General features: G+C 40.6%; 1 protein-coding gene across 1 annotated transcript in view; it reads right to left on the bottom strand.

Annotated features, from left to right (window-relative positions):
* Positions 1–23,941, bottom strand: part of LOC139452022 (anaphase-promoting complex subunit 4-like) — a 171,673-nt gene extending 147,732 nt beyond the window's left edge. The window contains exons 1-8 of the mRNA XM_071233301.1: positions 23,900–23,941; positions 8,018–8,150; positions 7,750–7,849; positions 4,785–4,992; positions 3,614–3,640; positions 2,197–2,241; positions 1,467–1,572; positions 377–484 (exon numbers count right to left, since the gene is read on the bottom strand). Coding sequence (XP_071089402.1) covers positions 377–484; positions 1,467–1,572; positions 2,197–2,241; positions 3,614–3,640; positions 4,785–4,992; positions 7,750–7,849; positions 8,018–8,131 — 708 coding nt within the window. The 5' untranslated portion in view covers positions 8,132–8,150; positions 23,900–23,941. The remainder of the gene's footprint in view (positions 1–376; positions 485–1,466; positions 1,573–2,196; positions 2,242–3,613; positions 3,641–4,784; positions 4,993–7,749; positions 7,850–8,017; positions 8,151–23,899) is intronic.
* Positions 23,942–24,420: the final 479 nt, after the last annotated feature.

Below are 24,420 nucleotides of genomic sequence, written 5' to 3'. Positions count from 1 at the left end.
AAAAGCGTCAACCAAGTCAGCGAGCCTGACCAACTGATCCTGTTAGTCACCTCTTACGACAAGCATAGTCGGTTTTGATGGCAAGCATGAGTTGCTGAAGACCTATTCTACCCCGGATATTCATAGGTACCAATACAAAATGTACATACTTATATTAATCCTCATAGACATGAAGGAACCATACCCAATCAGTCGACTGAGCGCCCACTCGTAATCCAAACTGTTTTGTTTGAAAGTCATAATCCAATCAAGATTTGTTCAATAATTCGGTTAATTAATCAAATTTTTATTTCACATAGCAGTTCTTTTACAATTCACTGAGAAATACTGCCATACCAGTAGCATGGTTATGAAAGAAAGAATGTTTTGTGCAGACCGTGAGAAGATAGTAGTCAATATCGTCCGACATCTCCAGTGTCGACTCCACCACCACCGACAGACAGTGCAGGTCCTGCGACAAGATGGCTGAGTGAACACGCCGATTCTGTTGGTAGAAAAGGTCCTACTTTCACAATCCATGTGGAACACAAGCTCTTTGTTACATAACAATCACTGAAACCTGTTTCTGCAATTAATATTTGTGGGTTTTTTTTAAGGAATATCAACACCCAGACAATGTTCAGTAATTATTGTCTATTATTGTTAATCCCATGATGTCAGGACAAATATCAGTCATAAGGCAGGGTTAGTTAGAAATGGCCACGAGTCTGGGACTAGTGACAATCTTGAAGGTGAGCTAGCTTTCTCACAAAATCTAGTTTTACACACACATCTTATCCAATGTGATCTGAGAGTTACTTGTAGATATCTCACAGTGTCTTCTTCCTCTGATGGTGAATGTGTGAGTTTTATTTTACACAGCTTTTAACACTATTTCAGTCATCTCATGCTGTGCCAGCTTAACATAGGAGGAATGTCCAAATTGATGCAGGTCTTAGATGTTTGCCACACTGGGTGCAAACAATGGTATGGTAATGACAACCAAAGACAAAATCAGGTTGTATGTGGGATTCAAACCCATGATCATAGGATCCTAACACATCTAAGAGAGGCAACTCTGCACAGTAAATGCCGCACCATGAACAACTTGACAACCATGCCACCAGAATTAAAAAGAACAAAAACATCTGCTCAACAAGCACGAAATACTCATATCCCCCGCCAATATGACATGTCCGGTTGCCATGGCAACTAAAAAAATAATGTTCTTAAAAGTCTCAAACTATCAAAAGGCACCAGTTCACCAGCAGACCTATCTATGTACGAAGTTCGGTTAAGATATCTCTCATAGTTTTTGAGTTCTGCTCTGGAAACAAAACATGACCGATGGACGGAAGGATTTCATGGCAGGGGATAAGCAAGTATTTAATCCAAAGTAATTTACTTAATTTCAATATTGTTGTCAAACAGCGTGACCTCAGACAACTGGTGTTTGTGACAATCACGTTACTGTCATCCTCACGTACCTGGGAGCCGTCTTGTAGACTGATGGAGACGACAGCTGCATGAAAGATGCCATACACAAACATCTGAAGCTCATCACGATTCGTCCCCACTAGCAGCAAGTTCAGTCTGAAGTAGATCAGCATTAAATCACTTAGAATTCTTAAAATTGATATATGAGCTTTACAGATATCTATATTATTATTGACATGGATGAGGAAGAAAATATAATGGTTTTTATGGTTGTACTTACACATGAAGACTTGGACCATGTATGTTGTTGTTTGTTGTTGTTTTTTAACGCCGCACTCAGCAATATTCCAGCTATATGACGGCGGTCTGTAAATAATCGAGTCTGGACCAGACAATCCAGTGATTAATATCATGAGCATCGATCCACGCAACTGGGATCGATGACATGCATCAATTAAGTCAGAGAGCCTAACCACCTGATCCCGTTAGTCGCCTTTTACAACAAGCATAGTCCTTTTTGGGGCAAGCATGGGTTGCTGAAGACCTCTACTACCCCTGAATCTTCACGGGTCGGACCATGTATGTTCTCATGTACATAAGGCTGTGCAGGTATACAGTATAAAACAAGCACTATCTAACTCGAAACATAATTGACTTCGTTTAAAAGTGGACACTGCATCATGCCATGACCTCGAGGGTTAAGTAAAAAGTCTTGTGAGTTTGGTTAAAAAAACCTAAAAAATAAATTAGGCTCGTGAGAATAGAACATCATCAACTCACTCTTTCTGATCCTTGAGTCGCTTGCTGTCTTCTACATTCTCTTCTCTGAAAATATAGTTCTGTGTCACCAAGAAAACCAGATCTGGCTTCCATGACAACCAGATCATATATCACCTGGTCTCCATCACAACCAGATCATACATCACCTGGTCTCTATGACAACCAGATCATACATCACCTGGTCTCCATCACAACCAGATCATACATCACCTGGTCTCCATGACAACCAGATCATATATCACCTGTCTCCATCACAACCAGATCATACATCACCTTTCTCCATCACAACCAGATCATACATCGCCTGTCTCCATCACAACCAGATCATACATCACCTGTCTCCATCACAACCAGATCATACATCACCTTTCTCCATCACAACCAGATCATACATCACGTCTCCATCACAACCAGATCATACATCACATGTCTCCATCACAACCAGATCATACATCACCTTTCTCCATTACAACCAGATCATACATCACCTGGTCTCCATCACAACCAGATCATACATCACATGTCTCCATCACAACCAGATCATACATCACGTCTCCATCACAACCAGATCATACATCACGTCTCCATCACAACCAGATCATACATCACATGTCTCCATCACAACCAGATCATACATCACCTGGTCTCCATCACAACCAGATCATACATCACCTGTCTCCATCACAACCAGATCATACATCACCTGGTCTCCATCACAACCAGATCATACATCGCCTGTCTCCATCACAACCAGATCATACATCACCTGTCTCCATCACAACCAGATCATACATCACCTGTCTCCATCACAACCAGATCATACATCACATGTCTCCATCACAACCAGATCATACATCACCTGGTCTCCATCACAACCAGATCATACATCACCTGGTCTCCATCACAACCAGATCATACATCACGTCTCCATCACAACCAGATCATACATCACGTCTCCATCACAACCAGATCATACATCACCTGTCTCCATCACAACCAGATCATACATCACATGTCTCCATCACAACCAGATCATACATCACATGTCTCCATCACAACCAGATTATACATCACATGTCTCCATCACAACCAGATCATACATCACCTGGTCTCCAACACAACCAGATCATACATCACCTGGTCTCCATCACAACCAGATCATACATCACATGTCTCCATCACAACCAGATCATACATCACCTGGTCTCCAACACAACCAGATCATACATCACCTGGTCTCCAACACAACCAGATCATACATCACCTTTCTCCATCAAAACCAGATCATACATCAGCTGTCTCCATCACAACCAGATCATACATCACATGTCTCCATCACAACCAGATCATACATTCAACTATCAATAAGAAGAAAGCCAAGACATTCATCAACGTCACAACTAATAAGTGTACCTACTGTTGTCCTTTAGATAATGTCCCATAGCTGAAAAATATAACACTTGGTAAGAAACAAAATCATCTTGCTGATACACATGAAGGAGTTAGCATTTGTTTGTTGGTTGTTTTAAGCCACATTCAGCAATATTCCAGCTATATGATACTGGTCTGTAAAATAATCGAGTCTGGATCAGACAATCCAGTGATTGATATCATGAGCATTGATCCACTCAATTGGGATGCGATGACATGCATCAACCAAGACAGCAAATCAGACCACCCGATCCTGTTAGTTGCCTCTTACTACAAGCATAGTCGCCTGGTACAGCAAGCATGGGTTGCTGAAGACCTATTCTACACTAGATCTTCACAAGTGACCGGAGTTAGTGAGGGTGTTGTGAGGATGTGAATCAATTTCATCCCTTTAGGGTTTTCACGATGCAATCTGTTCCACCAACTTAAAGCATACAACCAAGCTTCACCCTTGGTAGCCGTTGTTGTCAACTAATCCCCATTGAAAATGCCCATTAAAATATGCTGGAATCATAAATGTGAGGCCTTTCATCCCACTGGGAATACACAAATTTCTGTGCAGATTCAATCAATTTCTTGCCTTTTCTAAAACAAAAATCTTTCAATATTCATAATCTCTGCTAAAAGCAGTGTCGATTGTGCAATTTTCTGTGTATGATGAACATGTGTTAATGAATCACTATCAAATAGTTATGATACATGTATTGGTGAAACGGTGAGCGTGTCCTACCCCAACAATGGTACCAAGCTGGCCTCCCCCCTCCATCACCTCTTACGACTCTTACGACAAACTTGGGTTGCTGAAGACCATTCCAACACACATCATTATGGGGAACATCAATCCTGTGTTGGGGCACGAGTGGCCCAGTAATCTAAGGCGCCGCGATTCGCTGTGCAGAGTTGCATCCCTTGGGCATGCCAGAAACCTATGATTGCGGGTTCGAATCCTGGTTCGCCCCAATTATGTTTCTAGGTTTGTCAGCACCATACCCGTGCTCGTGGGTTTCACCAAAGTGGTAAACGTCTGAGGCCTGCATCACTTCGGGGCTTTCCTCCCATATTAAGCTGACATGCCGCGATATGACTGGAATACTGTTATAAGCGGCATTAAACCCAACTCACTCACTCACTCAATCCAGTGTTACTGGAGGCTTCACCTTTTGTTGAGTGGTTGTAGTTTGGGCAGGTAGTCCGCGGAACTGTCCTCGGGGTAGGGTTCCGCTGTCCACTCCACTCCGTCTGTAAACACCTGCGATATCCAGGTCATGCTAGTTACCTCCCCTTCCACCGTCATCGTGTGAAGGACTTCCGCGTTCTCCACATCACACAGCTTGAGCTGGCCGGACTTGTACCCAACTGCCAACACTGCACATACAGACTCCAGCATAACAACACCCAGGCAACCTCAGAGATAGATCTACAGACACACTTTGAAAACACATAGTTAAAGGGAAGTGAGTGAGTGAGTGAGTGAGTGAGTTGGGTTTAACGCCGCTTTTAACAGTATTCCAGTTATATCACGGCGTGTCAGCTTAATGTGGGAGGAAAGCCCGAAGTGATGCAGGTCTCAGACGTTTACCACTTCGGTGAAACCCAGGCGCACGGGTATGGTGCTGACAAACCTAGAAACATAATCGGGGTGAACCGGGATTCGAACCCACAATCATAGGTTTCTGGCGTGTCCAGGGGACGCAACTCTGCACAGCGAATCGCGGCGCCTTAGACGACTGGGCCACCCGTGCCCCCATTTTAAAGGGAAGAGAATATATGGATGTCAACTTCCTTATTATGAGGAACACAATGTTTTAGAGTATATGTTTACTCCTTCATCAGGTGAATGATGATGATGATGATGATGATGATGATGATGATGATGATGATGATGAGTAAGCATATACTTCAAACATGTTTCTCATAATAAAGAAGTTGACATCCATAAATTCTCTTCCTTATGTGTATCACTTCTAAATGCCTTTCAAAGACTACATATTTAAATTTGTGTAAAGTTTGGCAAAATGGCCATAAAAATTAAATTAAGTTGTTCTATGTATTTAGGCATGAGACAATCAAACACAACCTTGCAGTTATTGTATGGATTCGATTTCTCATTCAATGTCATTCAAGATGTACTGCCAAAATAATTTTCTTGTCTTCATTTCAAGTTAAAGGTTGATTATGCATTTTCAGTGTTTCAGCACATGTTACTATGTCAACGATAACTACCAGTAATTTTTACTGATTACAGAATTATAAAATAAATTATTTAATTAAATGAGAATTTATTTGAAAATCCTGACAGTTTGGTTGCTTTTGCCAATCAGGACTTGTGCCTCGGCAATCTTGTTCAGTTGTCTCATTATTGCCATTGCAGAATATTCATGTACTCAACTAACAATGTTTATACCGGTTAAGTGTTTTGTAACATCACCTAATAGTCCCTATCATGTATACTCCCCAGGGAGTTGAGAACATAACTGGAATGCAAACTGATCCTTGACCGGGGAAATAGTGTCATGCCCGTCCATTGTGTGGAGTTCTTAGGCATAACTAATATTTTGATTATCCCCCTTTAATAGCATTAGCATTTAGGGATCAAACAAGGACTGGTGGGCTAGCCATGTTAAACTGAGGCATGGTACCTCTGGGCTAGCACTATAAAACTGTATGAACTAGTACAAGCAGCCACCCCACACACTCTCCAACACCCCTTCCCACCCCACACACTCACCCACACCCCTTCCCACACACTCTCCCACACCCCTTTCCACCCCACACTCTCCAACACCCCTTCCCACCCCACACACTCTCCCACACCCCTTCCCACCCCACATGCACTCCCACACTCCTTCCAACCCCACACGCTCTCCCACACCCCTTCCCACCCCACACTCCTTCCCACCCCACACGCTCTCCCACACCCCTTCCCACCCCACACTCCTTCCCACCCCACACGCTCTCCCACACCCCTTCCCACCCAACACGCTCTCCCACACTCCTTCCCACCCCTCACGCTCTCCCACACCCCTTCCCACCCTTCCGACCAAACACACCCTCCCACACCCCTCCCCACCCCATACACCCCTTCCCACCCCACACACCCCTTCCCACACCCCTTCCCACCCCACACACTCTCCCACACCCCTTTCCACCCCACACACTCACCCACACCCCTTCCCACCCCACACGCTCTCCCACCCCACACACTCTCCCACTACCCTTCCCACCCCACACACTCTCCCACACCCCTTCCCACCCCACACACTCACCCACACCCCTTCCATCCCCACACTCTCCCACACACTTTCCCACCCCACACACTCTCCCACACCCCTTCCCACCCCACACACTCACCAACACCCCTTCCCACCCCACACGCTCTCCCACCCCACACACTCTCCCACACCCCTTCCCACCCCACACACTCACCCACACCCCTTCCCACTCCACACACCCCTTCCCACCCCACACACTCTCCCACACCCCTTCCCACCCCACACGCTCTCCCACACCCCTTCCCACCCCACACGCTCTCCCACACCCCTTCCCACCCCACACACTCTCCCACACCCCTTCCCACCCTCCCACACCCCTTCCCACCCCACACGCTCTCCCACACTCCTTCCCACCCTCCCACACCCCTTCCCATCCCACACGCTCTCCCACACCCCTTCCCACCCTCCCACACCCCTTCCCATCCCACACGCTCTCCCACACCCCTTCCCACCCCACACACTCTCCCACCCTCCCACACCCCTTCCCATCCCACACGCTCTCCCACACCCCTTCCCACCCCACACACTCTCTCACACCCCTTCCCACCCTCCCACACCCCTTCCCACCCCACACACTCTCCCACACTCCTTCCCAACCCCCAACACCCCTTCCCACCCTCCCACACCCCTTACCACCCCACACACTCTCCCACCCCACACACTCTCCCACCCCACACACTCACCCACACCCCTTTGTTTAAGTGCAAAAAATCTTGACCGCAACATAAATCCTCATATCACCTCACCAACCAGCACAACTCATAAAAGTTGAACACATTTTGGTTCACTTCTTCTCTGTATTGTATTTACGGTTCGATTACACAAATCACATTCAAAACCCAGGCCTGACCTTTGCCATCTGGTCTCCAGGCAAGTCCTCCAACTGTCTCCCCCTCACCAGGGGGCGCTAATGTCCATACTTTCTGCCATGACAGGCGATGCAGAATCACCTGAACAGAAAAATTATTCATACAAAATCAAATACATTGACAGTACATTGACAAAAACTATTGTATTATAAACAAGCCCCTTAGACTTAAATACAGTCCACAATAACATGTTATCAAAGTCCTATCAATATTGGTGCCAATAGTTTTGCCAGCGACACATCTGCTTACCTCCCCTTGGATATTGGCGAGTGCCACCAGGTCTATGCGTGGAGACCACACCATGTGACAGATCTCGTTAGACACATGCTTCTCATCAACCTGACGAAAGGCCTCTTCAGACATCTTCTAGTGATTTATTAATCTGAAATAAAAACCATGGCATAAAATAGATGCATGACTCAAATCTATGAAGGTCCTCAATCTGTGGCAGACAACTAATTCTGACAGAAATGTCAACCTGCATTGTCATGTGAAACCATTTCCGCTATGATATGTTAACAAGATCGGCTCATGCACACCCATAAATGAATTTATGCTGATCAATTTTTAGGATAAGGGTGGAGATATCGGTACAAAATCTAATTTCATCTTTATTCATTACATTTGTGTGAGACTTCACCTGCCATAGACATACTCATCACACTCTGGATCGGAGTCATACATTACTGCATCACTTCATGTTACGCAGGACTTACACAGAATTCCAAATTATGTTTGTTTGTTTGTTTGTTGTTTAACGCCGCACTCAGTCAGCAATATTCCACCTATATGACAGCTGTCTGTAAATAATCGAGTCTGGACCAGACAATCCAGTGATTTACATCGTGAGAATCAATCCATGCAATTGGGATACGATGACATGCATCAACCAAGTCAGCAAGACTGACCACCCGATCCCGTTAGTCGCCTCTTACGACAAGCATAGTCGCCTTTTATGGCTAGCATGGGTTGCTGAAGACCTATTCTTACCCGGATCTTCATGGGTCCAAAATTTTGTACCCTTGTCAGGAAAATTGGGAAAAAACGTCATAGGGTGGGATGGGGTTGGATTGGGTGAGGTGGATTGGCCTTGTGGTCAAAGTGTTCACTTGTCACACCAATGGCCTGTGTTCGATTTCCCACATAGGTACAATCTGTAAAGCTCATTTCTGGTCTGGTGGCCCACACAGTGATACTGCTGGAATATTGCGAAAACCCAAATAACTCACTCATTCCAAAACAATGTCCTCCCAACATTAAAGTACATACCACAAAATATTTCGTGAAAATAAATTTTCTTGACAAAGTGCAGTCAAAACACCAAAGTGGGGTCTTTTCAAGCGACAGGCTGCAAAAGTTTGTTACAATGACTTTAACTTCTGCATAAGGTCTTCATTTTACTTGAAATTAAATTGCATGTCACAAAATTAATTTGATAGCAAGTATTAAATGGGCTACACAAAACAACCCTGTATTAATGCTCAACTGTGAGAACCAACACCAGTATTGCTGGACACACAGATTAACAGGAATTTCAACCTTTGGTTTTCAGTTATAAAATATTTATAATCTTCTTCCTATGTACATTTAGCCAGAGCTCCAGATAAATTTTTGAGAAATTGAGTTTTTACTCAAAGGTTTCTATCTTAATTGGGGGGCACGGGTGGCCCAGTCGTCTAAGGCGCCGCGATTTGCTGTGAAGAGTTGCGTCCCTTGGGCACGCCAGAAACCTATGATTGTGGGTTCGAATCCCGGTTCGCCCTGATTATGTTTCTAGGTTTGTCAGCAACATACCCGTGCTCGTGGGTTTCACCGAAATGGCAAACGTCTGAGACCTGCATCACTTCGGGCTTTCCTCCCACATTAAGCTGACACGCCGTGATATAACTGGAATACTGTTAAAAGCGGTGTTAAACCCAACTCACTCAATCAATCACTCACTCACTCACTCACTATCTTAATTGGGTTATCACATTTTTCATTGGGTATTCATCACTCTATTGTTTTTTCTCCAAATGAGTAAGCATTTAGAGATTTAAAAAAAAAAGCAACTATGCTTCTCATAAGAATCCACTAACAGGGAACGTGTGTTCTGACTTAATGACTTGGTTGATGCATGTCCTAAATTATGTAGATTGATGCCAATTACTGGATTGTCTGGTCCAGACTCCATTATTTACAGACCACCATCATATAGCCGGAAGTGCATATAGTGCCGAGTGCGGTGTTAAACAGCAAAAAACAAAAACAAACAAACACACCTGTACTCTTTGAACCTACACATATCAATTTCCAAACCAAATTTTATTCACATTAAACTGTCCCAAATAGTCTTTCATCCATCAGCGAAACACTTCAGCTTGAGACAGAAGAATGCATAATGCCCCAGCACAATGACAATATTTCACAAGCATCATCACTACCAGCGATCAGAAGGCAGCATGACTACTCCCTGTGACTGGAGACAACAAATCTACCTTGTCCAAACCAATCTATCTCTCCTTACAGTATCAGCTTAATGGCTATTTGTATTCAGCTATGTACCAATATTGCATTGAAAGTGAAAGTGACCTTTATGTCAGGCCCAGCCTGCACTGTGATGTGACTGAATCTGAGGATGAATGGCCATTAACACCCAGATTAAAACATTACCCGAGCAGGATGCATTTATCACCAGCCAGCTTTAATTGCTGTAAACGTAGGGAATGTGTTCCCCTCCATTTCCCCCCAACAGATGGGGAAGTGTGGACATATGTTCCCCTTAGTCAACTCTACACTGAATGAGTGAGTGAGTGAGTGAGTGATTGAGTGAGTGCGTGAGCTGGGTTTAACACCATATTGCTGAGGTGAGGTGAAATGGGGTGCACTTATATATAGATTTTTGTGTGTGTGTGTGCGTGTGCGTGTGTGTGTGTGCTAGTCCACACTACCGCGAATTGTATAGCGCTAACCCACAGAGATTCCATGCCGCAGTTTAACTTGAATACCCCAACCAGAAACACCAGTCCTTGTTTTAGTCCCTTAATGCCAAACACTAGGCAGGGAAGCAACAAGTAACATTCATTTTAGGTCTTTTGGTTATTTTATTCTAAAATTGAAAAAATAATAATATCTGTAAAATTCTTCTAACTTAAATCTTATAAAAAGAAAATCTAATGAATATTATACTGTGAAACTTTGTTCATCCAAACTTCATTAATTCAGAAACCTCGCTATGCAAAGCGAATCAATCTGAAAAGATTATAAGGGTAACGCTATTTTTCAGGGTATTATCATTTGCAGAAGCCCGAGGTCTTCCATTAACTGCCCGACGAAGGAGGGCAGTTGAAAAGACCGAGGGCTTCTGCAAATGATAATGCCCTGAAAAATAGCGTTACCGTTATTATAGCTAAAATGGATGGAATTTGTTATAAACAAAAAGAAACAACAATGTTGATTTTGAAACATTTACTGCAATCAACACGAATGTCACTGACCCACTTTTACAAATATGGAAACGTCATAGAATAAACCAGATGACGTCATTATTGAACGTTACGTCACCTATCCCTATTCTGTGACGTCACCTAACAACGGGCGTGATAATGGCCCGTCGTCAAGTAATATGAGGGCATTATCAAGTTACAGTGGCCCGCTCATTTCTGATAACATGCGGGCGTTTTTATGATAATTCTATCCATTTTAGCTATAATATTTGTTATTCTGGTATTTTGTAAAAGTAGTTTTTTCCAGTAAAATTATTTTCCAGTATTTAATTAACATCAATATCTATTCAAGTCTGTTTTTTGGGTGACCCTTCACAGGTTAACTCATAACAAAGTAGGTTCCTCTCATTATCAAATGGGGCTCCATTGAACAGATCCCTCCACTTATTTCCAAATGATTGTAAATGCTAGTCCGTAAACTTGACTGAATCTGATGACACTGAATTTGACATTATCACAAATGTGGATTCCCAAATGTGAGAAAAACTTCAAAATGTCCTCCCTTTACATTCAACATTCAGCCAATAAAAACATAAAACTGTTACCTTTCTCATGTTAATGCCCCAGCCAAACAAAATATTTCAACATTTAGATTGCCTCAAACTGATCCCATGGTAAAATACAGCCTCATTAAGGCTAAAGAGTAAAGTATTACCAATAGCAATCATGTTCAACATCTTAAAGAGACACATTTTGAATCATCACTTTCATCACAACAACCAACAATGGCCAATAAAGGCACAGGATTTAACCTGAACGGCCAACAAGTTGGGATGATTTCAAGCAGCTAGTCCAAAGACATTACCACCACAATCATGCCTCAATCTAAACCAGACATCCTTATCTACCTTATCCAAATACATCACAGAAAACAGAAATGAAAAGCCTTCATAATAGAAGGCAGAAAATCAGGAAGTTCAATTCACTTCATTAAAAGCCCTGTGTTGCTTTGATGACCAAAGGGGAGAGATTTTACAACCACAGTCACATCATGGGGAGGGGCTGGGCTTAATCCTTGCCAGTTCTTCATCCCCTTTGATCAGCTGATGTAATAGTCTCTATCTGGTCTTGATTTCAAACACTGCTCTCTTTTCAAAAGGCTATTATTTTCTCCCCAATGGAAGACAAAAATAAGAAGGCATCATAAACATTTATGTCAGGACTTAAGCTGGAGCTGGTCAGGGTAAGAAGCTGGTTACACAATCTTATGGTCGCTTTATTGGTTTATAGGGGCAGGGGAGAGGATGACCAACACTCCCTCAGTTTGTCCAGTTTGTAATTCACAGTAGGAAAAGTGGTAAAAGTCATGAAATGACATATTCAACAAAATACCATCCACTGATTTGCTACCTGACCACGTAAACTTTAACGCCAGTGAGCAGATTACGTAACTTGAATGAAGAGGAGCTAATATTGAGTTTCAGTGGAGGGTCATGCTTATGCCCATGATTGTGCAAGCAAGGAAATAAATATACATCATTAGTCTAACTATCCTCTATAAAACATTCAAGTGAAGCTACTAAAATTTACAGTTAATTAACAGTCATCTGGCTCCAATTCAGGGTGTGCAGCTCTGGAACAGGGCTGTCTATGGAAAATTCAAAATATAAATAGTAGAAATATGACAAAATTTGGCATATCAATGAATACATAATTACCTTGGAAGCTATTGCCAAATTTTATGATTGTCGAAAAAATAGTTCAATACTAATACTACAATGAGCCCTTTAGGAGATAATTGCCTTAAAATCTTATAATTCATGAAAATTAACTAAATTTTGATTCTTCATTAAAATGTGATGCAGGGGAGTTTTATTGTTCATATGATCATGATAATATACTTTACAAACTGTTCAAGCCATCAGTATACAGTAATTTTGGATGGATGTGATTCACGAGACTAACATATTGTAATGTAAAAGGTCAAGTCTAGTCAAAGATGTGTATTGTATTAAAGGCCACCGGCCCATATACATAGGAGCAACATACAAGTAGTTTTACATATTCAGATACATTACTAATGTTCAACAAATTGTTTCTATATTTTATACTGCCGGTTTCAATATGACAGTATCATCTTTTGAAGAGAGAAGAAAAATTAAATCATGTACAGGTTAAGCGTTCTGGTATAAAAAAGTTTCTTTGATCACAATAAAAAGGGCATACAAAAGAAAAATGAATTTCATTTTCTATTGCTGAATGGGCCGCCTCCGTGGTCTTGTGGTAGAGCGTCCGCCCAGAGAGCAGAAGGTCAGGGGTCGATCCCCGGCCGCGTCATACCAAAAGACGTTAAAAGATGGTACTTGTTGTTACCCTGTCTGGGGCTCGGCATTATGGGGATAAAAAAAGGACTGGTCGGCTCGGAGTCAGTATACTGTGTCTGAGTGGGGTATTCATGTTAAACTGCGGCATGGTATCTCAGTGAGCTAGCACTATAAATCGGCATCAGTCCGGACTAGTACAACCACACACACACACACACACACACACACACACACACACACACACACACACACACACACACACACACACACACACACACACACACACACACACACACACACACACACACACACACACACACACACACACACACACACACGTGCATGCACGTCGCTATATAAATGCAATAATCTTGGACGCGAAGTTAAACCCAATTTCACCTTACCTCAATGACATAATGGGCATAACCTCTTCGATATTTTAGCGGACAGTTTTCTTCCTTCAGTTATCATTACATCTAACAATAAAACAAATGAGAACAATATTGGCCTCAAGATACATCCTTGTCGTAAGCCAACAAGACAGTCAAAGAAATCGGTTATATCGTCACCACATCATACAAAATTTCATAATTGAATACATAGCTTTTGATATTGTACATTTCCCCTATAGACCGGTAGTTCTTAAACAGTGCCCTTGTTCGCAACATTCAACGATGTAAAAAGCTTTTTTAAAATTGACAATGGCTACATACACTTTGTGTTTACGACGTGATAGTCATTTTGGGGTTATTGCATATAATGTGAAGATGTGATCGGACATAGAGTAATTTTTTCAAATAAGAATAATTCTTTCGGTGAACCCACAAGTTTAAAGGAACAAACAAGTCTCTAATTTCAGGAGCTGAAAAAAGAAATGATATAAGCTGCTAGAGCTGAGAATGGTATGAGAACGGAATAGGGGTTACTTTAGTATCAAATAGTTGTTAGGTCAGAAAGACTTGTGATCCCCATTGACCATTCATCTGTACATACTTCAATAAGTGCCCCCTTGACCAACATCTAGACCAAACTAAGTCATCTTTGTTAGTGCCCCCTTTAGGACAAATTACAAGGTAATCCATACTTTCTTGTGTATATTTTCATTGAGTATTCACTACAGCTCAATCTCTTGATTCAACTTGTTTATGGTTATAATAAGCACCACCCACTGGGGCTGGCGATAATCGGAATTATCGTTGATGGGAAGAAATATTAACCATTATCGATATGAGTGAGTGAGTGAGTGAGTGAGTGAGTGAGTGAGTATGGTTTAACGCCACTTTTAGCAATATTCCAGCAATATCACGGCGAGGGACACCATAAATGGGCTTCACACATTGTACCCATGTCGGGAATCGAACCCGGGACTTCGGCGTGACGAGTGAACGCTTTAACCACTAGGCTACCTGACCGCCCCCATTATTGATATGAAAATTGTGTCATCGACAATATGTTACATAAACAATCATGATGAAATAAAGTTTGAATTTACCAAAACAGACTTGTTATTATCAATCATGTCAATTGCCAATGATGGAAAGCAACTGATAACTGAAAGGTCCACAGAGTGAGCCATGCATAAATGTGTCACCACTCATCAGTGGCATGAAGAGTGCTGATTTCTTTCAGACTTTTACTTCTCTGATATTTATCAATTATCGATCTCTATGCTCTGTATAGATAGCAAATCCTACCCCCACACTCTTGGGCAAATTCATCAGTTATTATGTGAACACGGGTAATCAGTTTGGGGTTTCAAGTCTATGCCAAAAGCTTTTGAGTCTACTAGCCTGAACTTGGCTCAGCATCATCTTCATTAAACTTTAGTGTCATAATATGCACTATTATTAGCAGAGCTCACAAGACCGAACAGAATTTTACTATAGACTTGGGCTTCAGACTATTGGATAAAGTCCCTTGTTTAATCCTTACAAAAGGTTAAGTGGTATATATTTCATAAATGATTTCTCACTTTCTTCTGAACATCAGGGACCACTTGCATAAAATCATCTTAGTGCTAAGATTATCTTAAGCCTATGTTAAAGTATGGGAGTCACAATTATCTTAGCGCTAAGATCGCTTTGTGCAAGTGGGCCCAGGTCGTCTCCTGTATTATCTGATCATTTGCTCTTTTTCTGGAACAGTGAAGACATGCAAGACACCTCATAAAGGAGGGCTTTAATCTGTGACCTCTACACGGATGAAATGTCAGATATCTCACAAATTACATAAAACTTTTTCACAAACACGATGCAAGCGAAAGAGGACAAAAATGTGTGAAACCACTAAATGTCAGGAATACCTGAGAGAGAGCCAGTGACACTAGTCATTCAATCTGTCAAACATTAGCGTTATTCAACTTCCTGGAAACAATTGTTGAGTGAAATACCTAACACTTCCCTTCACCATTCCCTGACCCTTGCTCCAGCCTGCCCCATAGAACTTACTGTTGACTCAGCAATCCCCGGAGAACAATCTACCCTCAGTTCCTCCCATAACCCCCACCCGCACTCAACCCCACCCCACAAAACTCCCAATTGATTTAGTAATCTACCCTCAGCATCCCGTATCCAACTCCACCCTCCGTACCCACTTCAAAGTGGGTGAGTGAGTGAGTGAGTGAGTGAGTGGGTGGGTGGGTGGGTGGGTGAGTGAGTGAGTGAGTGAGTGAGTGAGTGAGTGAGTGAGTGAGTGAGTGAGTGAGCAAAGATATCTTACTCTGCTTTGAACAATATTAAAGCAATTTCATGGTGATTGCACAAAGAATGAACTTCACACATTGCACAGAATGAGGTTTCACAGAATGCACAGAATGAAACTTCACAGAATGAGGCTATTCTCCAACCCCCACGACGAAGGGAAAGGAATTAATGTCCGTAATCCCCGCCCCCACTGCCATTCAAGTCACTGTTTGCACAGCAGTCTAAAGACACAATTATGGAATGGTACCAATGTCCCTTACCCCCCTTCAACCCCTACCCCACACAACACAACACTGTTTATACAGTAGTCTTGGAGAGAGTGGGAGCTTGGACATGCCCCATCATCTGTCATCCCCATCTCAAACACTGAGGAGAAAGCCAGAGATCACCTACTTCAACACAGCGGCTGGAAAGCCATTAACAGAAAGGATCAAGGATAGCACTGTTTGGAAAAAAATCAAATTAGACACTAATGAGTTTGAATGAGGAAACAGACTTAGACTTGACCATTATTTCCTGTTTTACAGACAAAGACACATATTTTCTATATTTTGCAAGACTTAACAAATATGTTGAAATGATAATCCAGGGTTTTACCTTGACCTACTAGGGGTTCGGTGGACCCAAAATAATTCATTTCAAGGATCCATACAGGAAATATGAGGGACCAGTAAAGGAATGAAATGGTGTAGTGTACTGTACTGTAGTGTAAAGTTTAATAATTACTTTAATTACAGGACCTTTATTTTTCTTGTCAAGAATTTTGAACAATGAATTTTTACTACACATCCCTCGAATTGCACTACCATATTCGACATAATAAGCGCCCCGCTCTTTCAACTGGTTTTTTTATCAATAAAAAAAATAATCTAATAAGAGACCCCTATTTCTAATTTTGAGAGCGCCCTGGGTGCTTATTACGTCGAATATGTTTTTCATGCATCCATTATATTAAGGTTACAAATGTATACAACTAAACCTAATTCTAATGTTCCACGAGACCTTGTCTGGTCAAGAGAAACAATCCATTATTTTAACAAGCTCTACCAGCGTCATCACTGATTTTAAGTGGTATTATATTATTTTCACCACTATTTCGCCTTTTACGCCCAATAGAATCTGTTTCAGCAGATAATCAAGACTGGTTATTCTCAGGTGATGATATGTCATAATAATATTCAGAGAAACATTTATCGTGGAAAGATGGAAAATGAGAAGACACAAAATTCAATTTTAAAAACTTAAAGGGTCAGCCTTGTTTATATTTAGCATTAAATTGATTAATTGCAGGTCTACATAGGTAATTTTTTATCTATGCACATTCAGAATGATTATATTATTAATCAGGATATATACATGGCACCTCAACCTTAGACTAACACCTAGTCTCTTACACAAAAAAACAGTTGTTAAATTATCTTAATAAAAATATAATAAAAAGGAACCCAGAGACTCTCTTCACATCCTGATACTGCAGTAATCTAGACTTGCCAAACATTATAGACTTGCATGGGCTGTATTGGAAATATTTGTACCAGGATCTGTATGACAGACTACCTCTACCCTAAAGTGAGTGAGTGAATGTGTGAGTGAGTATGGTTTTACGCCGCTTTTATCAATATTCCAGCAATATAAAGGCGGGCACACCAGAAATGGGCTTCACACATTGTACCAATCTAGACTTGCCAACCAATCTAGACTTGAGTTGGATTCCTTTTTAAATTTCTTCTCTAGGGTCTGGGAGACAGTGAGTGAGAATGGTTTTTACACCACTTTTAGCAACATTCAGCAATATCACAGAAGGGGGCACCAGAAATGGGCTTCACACATTGTGCCCATGTCGGGAATCGAACCCGGGTCTTCGGCGTGACGAGCGAACGCTTTAACCACTAGGCTACCCAACCACCCCTCTAGGAGACAAACTAGCTTTATGTGGGAGGAAGGCCCAAATGATGCAGATCTAAAACGTTTGCAACTTTGGTGAAACCCACGAGCACAGGTTGGTACTAACAACATGGAAATATAGCCGGGATGTATCAGGTCTCCCTTTAACCATCAGAGCTTATATTACCAGTGCTAGTTTCTGAAGTGACCAGCTACAAAATGCAAGATGAATGTCAATAATTTCAGAAACATTTGCCAAAATCAGCTTTCAAATTTTTACCACACATAAACACTCAAGGTGTCCAGAGTATGCCTGCTTCTCAAAACAAAGGCCATTAGAGATGTCGCCAGCCATGTATGGGCTGTGTGAGGTATGGCTGAGTGGCCACAATGTTGACTCTGTGTCCCTATCTTCCTCTGCCAGCATCACTCAACCCTAGCCCCCTTGTAATGACTTAAACACTCATCTCCCTGTACCACGATGAAGTATTTATTTGCCTTCCAGATTCGAAGCACTTAACTGTAATCCTTCTCCAGTTTGGTGCATCTTCCCATGGGAATGTTTGTAAGTTTACAGTTTCGGCCACACATATGTATAGCTTTGATAACGTGATTTCATAATCCTGTTTAAGTAGCATCAACAGTGTACAAGGCTGCAAAGAAGTAAGCCTTGTTTGTTCACATGTATTACATGGTCATGGAGCAGTACCATGGGTGAGAAACAAGCCTAAAATTTCACACCTCATTTTTTGGAGAAAAGTCAGAAAATAGTACTAACCAACACTATAAACAATATTTAATATTCATTGTAAAATTGGTAGAAATTATGTTTAAGCAGGATTAAAAATCTTCACAGTGATTGCGAATGACCTTTTCTTGGTAAAAATTTCATTTTTGCCTATGTAATTTGTATTTTAGAAAGGAGCAGCTTCTGTTGTCATGGAAATATACAATGTTACAGGAGGGGGAACAACACTTCTTGTCGGTCAGTAAACACATGGACTTGGTCCTTCATTGGTTACAGGTGGGGAACATCACCTCTAGTGGTCAGTAAACACATGGACTTGGTCCTTCATTGGTTACATGTGGGGAACATCACCTCTAGTGGTCAGTAAACACATGGACTTGGTCCTTCATTGGTTACAGGTGGGGAACATCACCTCTAATGGGGTGATAAACATGGGGTAGACACCACTGGTCATATGCAACTTGTCCGAAGTTAATTTCAGACTAGTAGCTTATGCAGAATATCTAGATTTGGGAAGAAAACAACTTGACCCTCTGGGTTTTCACTAGTTTCTAGAGGTGAAATGATACAGCAAGGTTACAATACAATACATTGGCAGAGCTCCAGATAAGCTTTTGGTGTTGTGGGTATTTTACGCATGCATTTTAAAATCATTGGGTATCAGTAATTCTATCTGGGTATTTAAATTTCTGTTACCCACCAGTTTTTACACATGTGGGTATTTAAGTTAAATATTTAAAAACACTATTCATCTAGTCCCTGCAAACTGGTGTCGTGTGGGTTCGAGAGTTTTATAGGACTCAAAAATACCACGATACTTCCACAAGAAAGTGTGATGGCAAATGATCATGATGTAACTGTCATCGTGGAATTTGGCAAGGTTGACGGAATGTCCGTTTATAATTTCAAAATAAGTTGCTGATTTGCTAATCGAATACGCAAGGTTACTTCACAATATTTTAATGATACGCACAAGTTTTATTTTTGTAGCGTATCTGTAATGTTCGTTGCGTATTTGATACGCTTGAATTTTATTTTACTGCATATTTCTGCATTTCTGAGGCGTATTTTACGCAGATACGCAGCTTATCTGGAGCTCTGACATTGGTCACGATAGATATGTATTGCGATACACGTATTTACATCAAATCGCACGCTCTGACTATAAAACTATAAATATTTCAGCGCAGATTCAAAATGAACTGCTAGTTTGAGACACATGTTCGTAGCAGCTATTTTTAGTAATGAACTTGAATCGCTGATTACAACACAGTTTGAGATATTTGACTGACAAACACACTGGGGGTCATTAAATGAGTAGTAAGTCATTTATTTTAGCAAGTGTATCATCTTGTATCGATACAGTAAAAAACGTATCATGTATCATATCACCACATGAAAACTGACGATGCACCGATGTATCATTACACCCTAACTAGTTTCTGACTGACGGACAAGTGGCCATGTCGAACTCTGAACACATACTCAAACCATTTTCCTAAAATACATGATTTGAAGAAAAACTTATTTTCTGCATTTTTCAATATTTTTAAATATGCATGTCTATGACACAAAGAAATTGGACATTAATATCAGGCCCACCTACCCCTCCCCTGGGTGTGACAGGTCTTGCCCTGGGGGGCAGTGCTTTATGGGACATTCAGCTAGGCCTACTATCTTTATCTGTCACTAACACTATGGCACTTGTGCAGAGCAGCCAGACATTCCCCTAGGTCAGGATTAATACCAGTAACTTCCATAAAAAGTAATTATGAATGGTCAAATTATAGCATAATGTCTATCGTAAATGTAATGATGCATCGATGCATCGGTTTATCAACCTAAATTTTTTTCATTCTTTAAAACTATCCATTCTTCACTATCAGGTCTACACAGATACAATAATAGTAACCCGAAAAGATTTTACAGTTTGTCTAATAAAAAATGTTAAAAATATAAGATTTTATGAAAAGGTAATATTTCTAGTATTCAAATCTTGGTAAGACTATGAATTTTGGAAACAAACTTTTCATGTTTAGTGTGTTGAAATTTTGGTAGGATCACTAAAAAATATAATTTTGCCTAAAAATATTTTCCCAACAACTATTTCAAATTTACTTTTATTTGAAAATGAGCATTTCTGATTAAATGCAATGTTTTTATACTTACCTGACGCTACACAGTGCTATAGTGTAGCACCGGGTAAGGTAAAACATGAGCATTTCTGATTAAATGCACTGTTTTATACTTATCTGACTCTACACCTACAGGCACTGCGTAGCATCAGGTAAGGTAAAACATAAGTATTTTATTAGTTCAGACTGACCGTGACATGTCTAAGAGTCTAATCACTCGTCAGTCTTTAACTAGCTGGTGTCGGTGGCCTGCCAATCAGCAGATATACACAGCACTCTTCAAATAGTGTCCACACACATACCTTTCCACACTGTCCCCAATTCTACAAACATCATTAACCTTGTCAAGTAAGTACATGATTTCTGTAAAGAATCTCAATGCAAAATGCTCCTAATCCTACACATGCACAGCTAATTCCATCAACTTGGTCTTAACCAGCTTGGATCAGCTCTGGTAATTTGACCAGGTTAATCAGCAAAGAAAACAAAGGGATAAAACTATAATTAAGGCTGGAGTGTTCCTATCTGGCTGCCAACAGTTGTGTCTGGTAGCCTAAGTCAAGGTTCAACCCTTAATTTCAATACCTTGGTTTATGTATGCAAGCTGGTTAGTGTCTTTGGGATACAATCTGACTATAGAGAGGTCATCAAATTTGGCTACATTCAGACTGAACAAGCCATGCACTGCTAAACATGTTGAAATTACACTTTTATGACCCATGGCCTGCCAAGCAATCTTTATGGCAATTGTCATGTTCAATTTATGTTGGTACTGTGAATGTCTGGCAACAATAAAAAAATTCTTAATCTGTAAACATTAAACAAGAGCGAACACAAATCCTCAATTAGACAAAATAAAACAACATGATATGATGGCAATGGTAAATAAACAAACACACGCTTTGCTGTTGGTACGAGTTACAACTAACAGTCCAAAGTTGTGAAAAACCACCTTCAAACTATCACATTTCACAACCAACTTACTAGAAAAAAAACATGCTATATAGTATTATTTTAATTATTATGTTTCTCAAGACAGGGTTTCAATAATGTTGTTTTCTGTGTGGCATTTAACACAGTAGAGTACCTTTGAAATTTGGTACAGTCTCAGCAATATTAACAATGAAAATACATTAACCTTCTGTTTCTAAAAGAACACTCAGTGAAGACATCAGTTACTTTTGTAGCACTTACAAACATATTCCTGTGACAGGCAGGTAACTTTTTTGTGGATATTTGGGAATTTATTAATGTCTTAATTTATTCAATTCAGATATACTGCAATGGTGTTAATCTGTTCACTACAAGTCCGTTATCTATTTCAGCTTTACCTTCCTTATCAGTCCTGTTATAAGCACACAATACAATACATGTCAACTATAGCATCATAGCAATTTGAATTGGGATTTTTTAATTCTCCTTTGGGAATAGTTTTTTAGGTAGACATGGTGACATATATTTGCATGTCACATAGCAAGGAACTATCAGAACAGTCATTGCATGTATGGGACCCCCATGGACAGCACCAGGTTGGTTTGTTGTTTAACGCCGCACTCCAGTGATTAATATCATGAGCATCGATCAACGCAATTGGGATGCAAAGACATGCATCATCCATGTCAGTGAGTCTGACATATAACAACACCCCTAAAAGCCTGAAATTCTACTCGCCCTAAGGTTATCTATAAACATTTGGCAAACTGACTGACGCCAGTGATATAGTTGCATCCCTGCAGCACTAAGATTAATAAGTCCTACTGGATCTATTTGAGAAACTTCAGACTTTAAGCATTTATGTTTGAAAACTGTTTGATGCTTCTTTTATATTTGATGCTCAAAGCTCCAGATTAACTTCTAAATGAATCTGCATGCAACTGCCTGGTGTGATATGGCTCATCACAGGTACATCCTGGTATTTCATTGCCATTTGATATTAAACATTTACAGGCAATAGCTATTGATGAATCAACCATCAAAGTCTAATGACGATGTGTGAAAACCTTATCACTTACACTCACCATATTGCAATGTGTAGCAAATTTAAAATTTGTTTGGCATCTAAGAATGCCTCTTATGTCCTGCCTTGAAAATGAATTACATGCTACAGATGTGGGTTGAGTCATGTCCACACATGGCAGATCAAAACAAATCCTCAAAAAGGTTGACAACATTACTATGAAAGTAATTTGAACCAACCATTCAATTACCATGCCAAAATCTGTAGGTCCCTGGTAAGTGTTATGTTAGTGTTAACTATAATGGATATCACATTTTTTTAAATTCTTTACCAGCAGAATCAAAGAATTTAATAAGATCAGTATTTATCACTTGAACAGCTCTTTTTGTTCCTGTGGAACATAAATGGTGCAAGATGTATCATTTGGTCAATATATATATACAGCTAGAAAACATTTGGAGTCAGTTATCGATTCCCTCACTTTATCAGGGTAGGATGTATGTAATAATATCTGAATTAAAAGGCATTTTAGAATACAAGTCCTTATATTTATCCAATCTAAGGAACAGGATATATTCTTTTGCAAATACAAATTACTCATAATATCCCATTTTATCCCTAAAGTCTATGACAAATGTAACCAATACAGAACTGACATCTTCTCAATTGTAGTTTGTCATGAGACCAGGTGAAATGTCATCACACACGTGTCAATCCAGATTCAGACATAACTGAAAAGTATATGTATTAACATAAATAAAGTTCAGCACTGTCAGTGTCAACATAATGTCAGTTGACAGTGCTCACTACTGTCTAACATTTTCATCGTTGTCTGAGTTGCGACTGAATGAAAGGGAAACACGGTGGTCTGACTCCACTGTCTGACCTAATTAGGCAGTACAGAAAACGTGTTCAGCTATTGTTTGCATATGTACCTAAACAATTCTAAGTCTTACTCTATTATCGCAATCGATCACCATTCAAAACATCAAGACTTTCCCGGTCGAGTCAGTATACGTCCCTTTCCCAGACCAGGCCTCAGCGCTACTTTTATCGAGAGGTATGCCTGTTGTACACGCGCGTGTAGTTCAACTATACTGTATTTAAGCTTCCGCACGCCAAAACGAAATGCGCGGCTAATAATAGACAAATCCCAGTCAAATTATAACAATTCCATACATTTTTGTCTGAATAAATATTACTCAAAAGCGAACGCCGTATTCTGGGACAAAATTTTCATGACAAATAACGTTAAAGGAGAGTATTGTATGCTCTAAGCCTTACAATTCGTACTGTAACGTGTTTTATAAATGTACATAAATTTATAACATTTAAAGCCATTAATTTTCTTATCTGTACTGTTAGTGAGGTAAATAATCATCGCTACCTGCACAACTGTTGAAATATATATATTTTTTTACTATGTATGACTCCTACTGGTCACTCTTCACATTGTTACATAGAAGAAACATCGCTA

The sequence above is a fragment of the Haliotis cracherodii genome, unplaced genomic scaffold (genome assembly GCF_022045235.1).
Source record: "Haliotis cracherodii isolate W230 unplaced genomic scaffold, xgHalCrac1.p SCAF_9, whole genome shotgun sequence".
In the NCBI taxonomy this organism is placed as follows: domain Eukaryota; kingdom Metazoa; phylum Mollusca; class Gastropoda; order Lepetellida; family Haliotidae; genus Haliotis; species Haliotis cracherodii.
The sequence above is the reverse complement of the archived record's forward strand: the minus strand, read 5'-3'. Positions and strand labels throughout refer to the sequence as shown.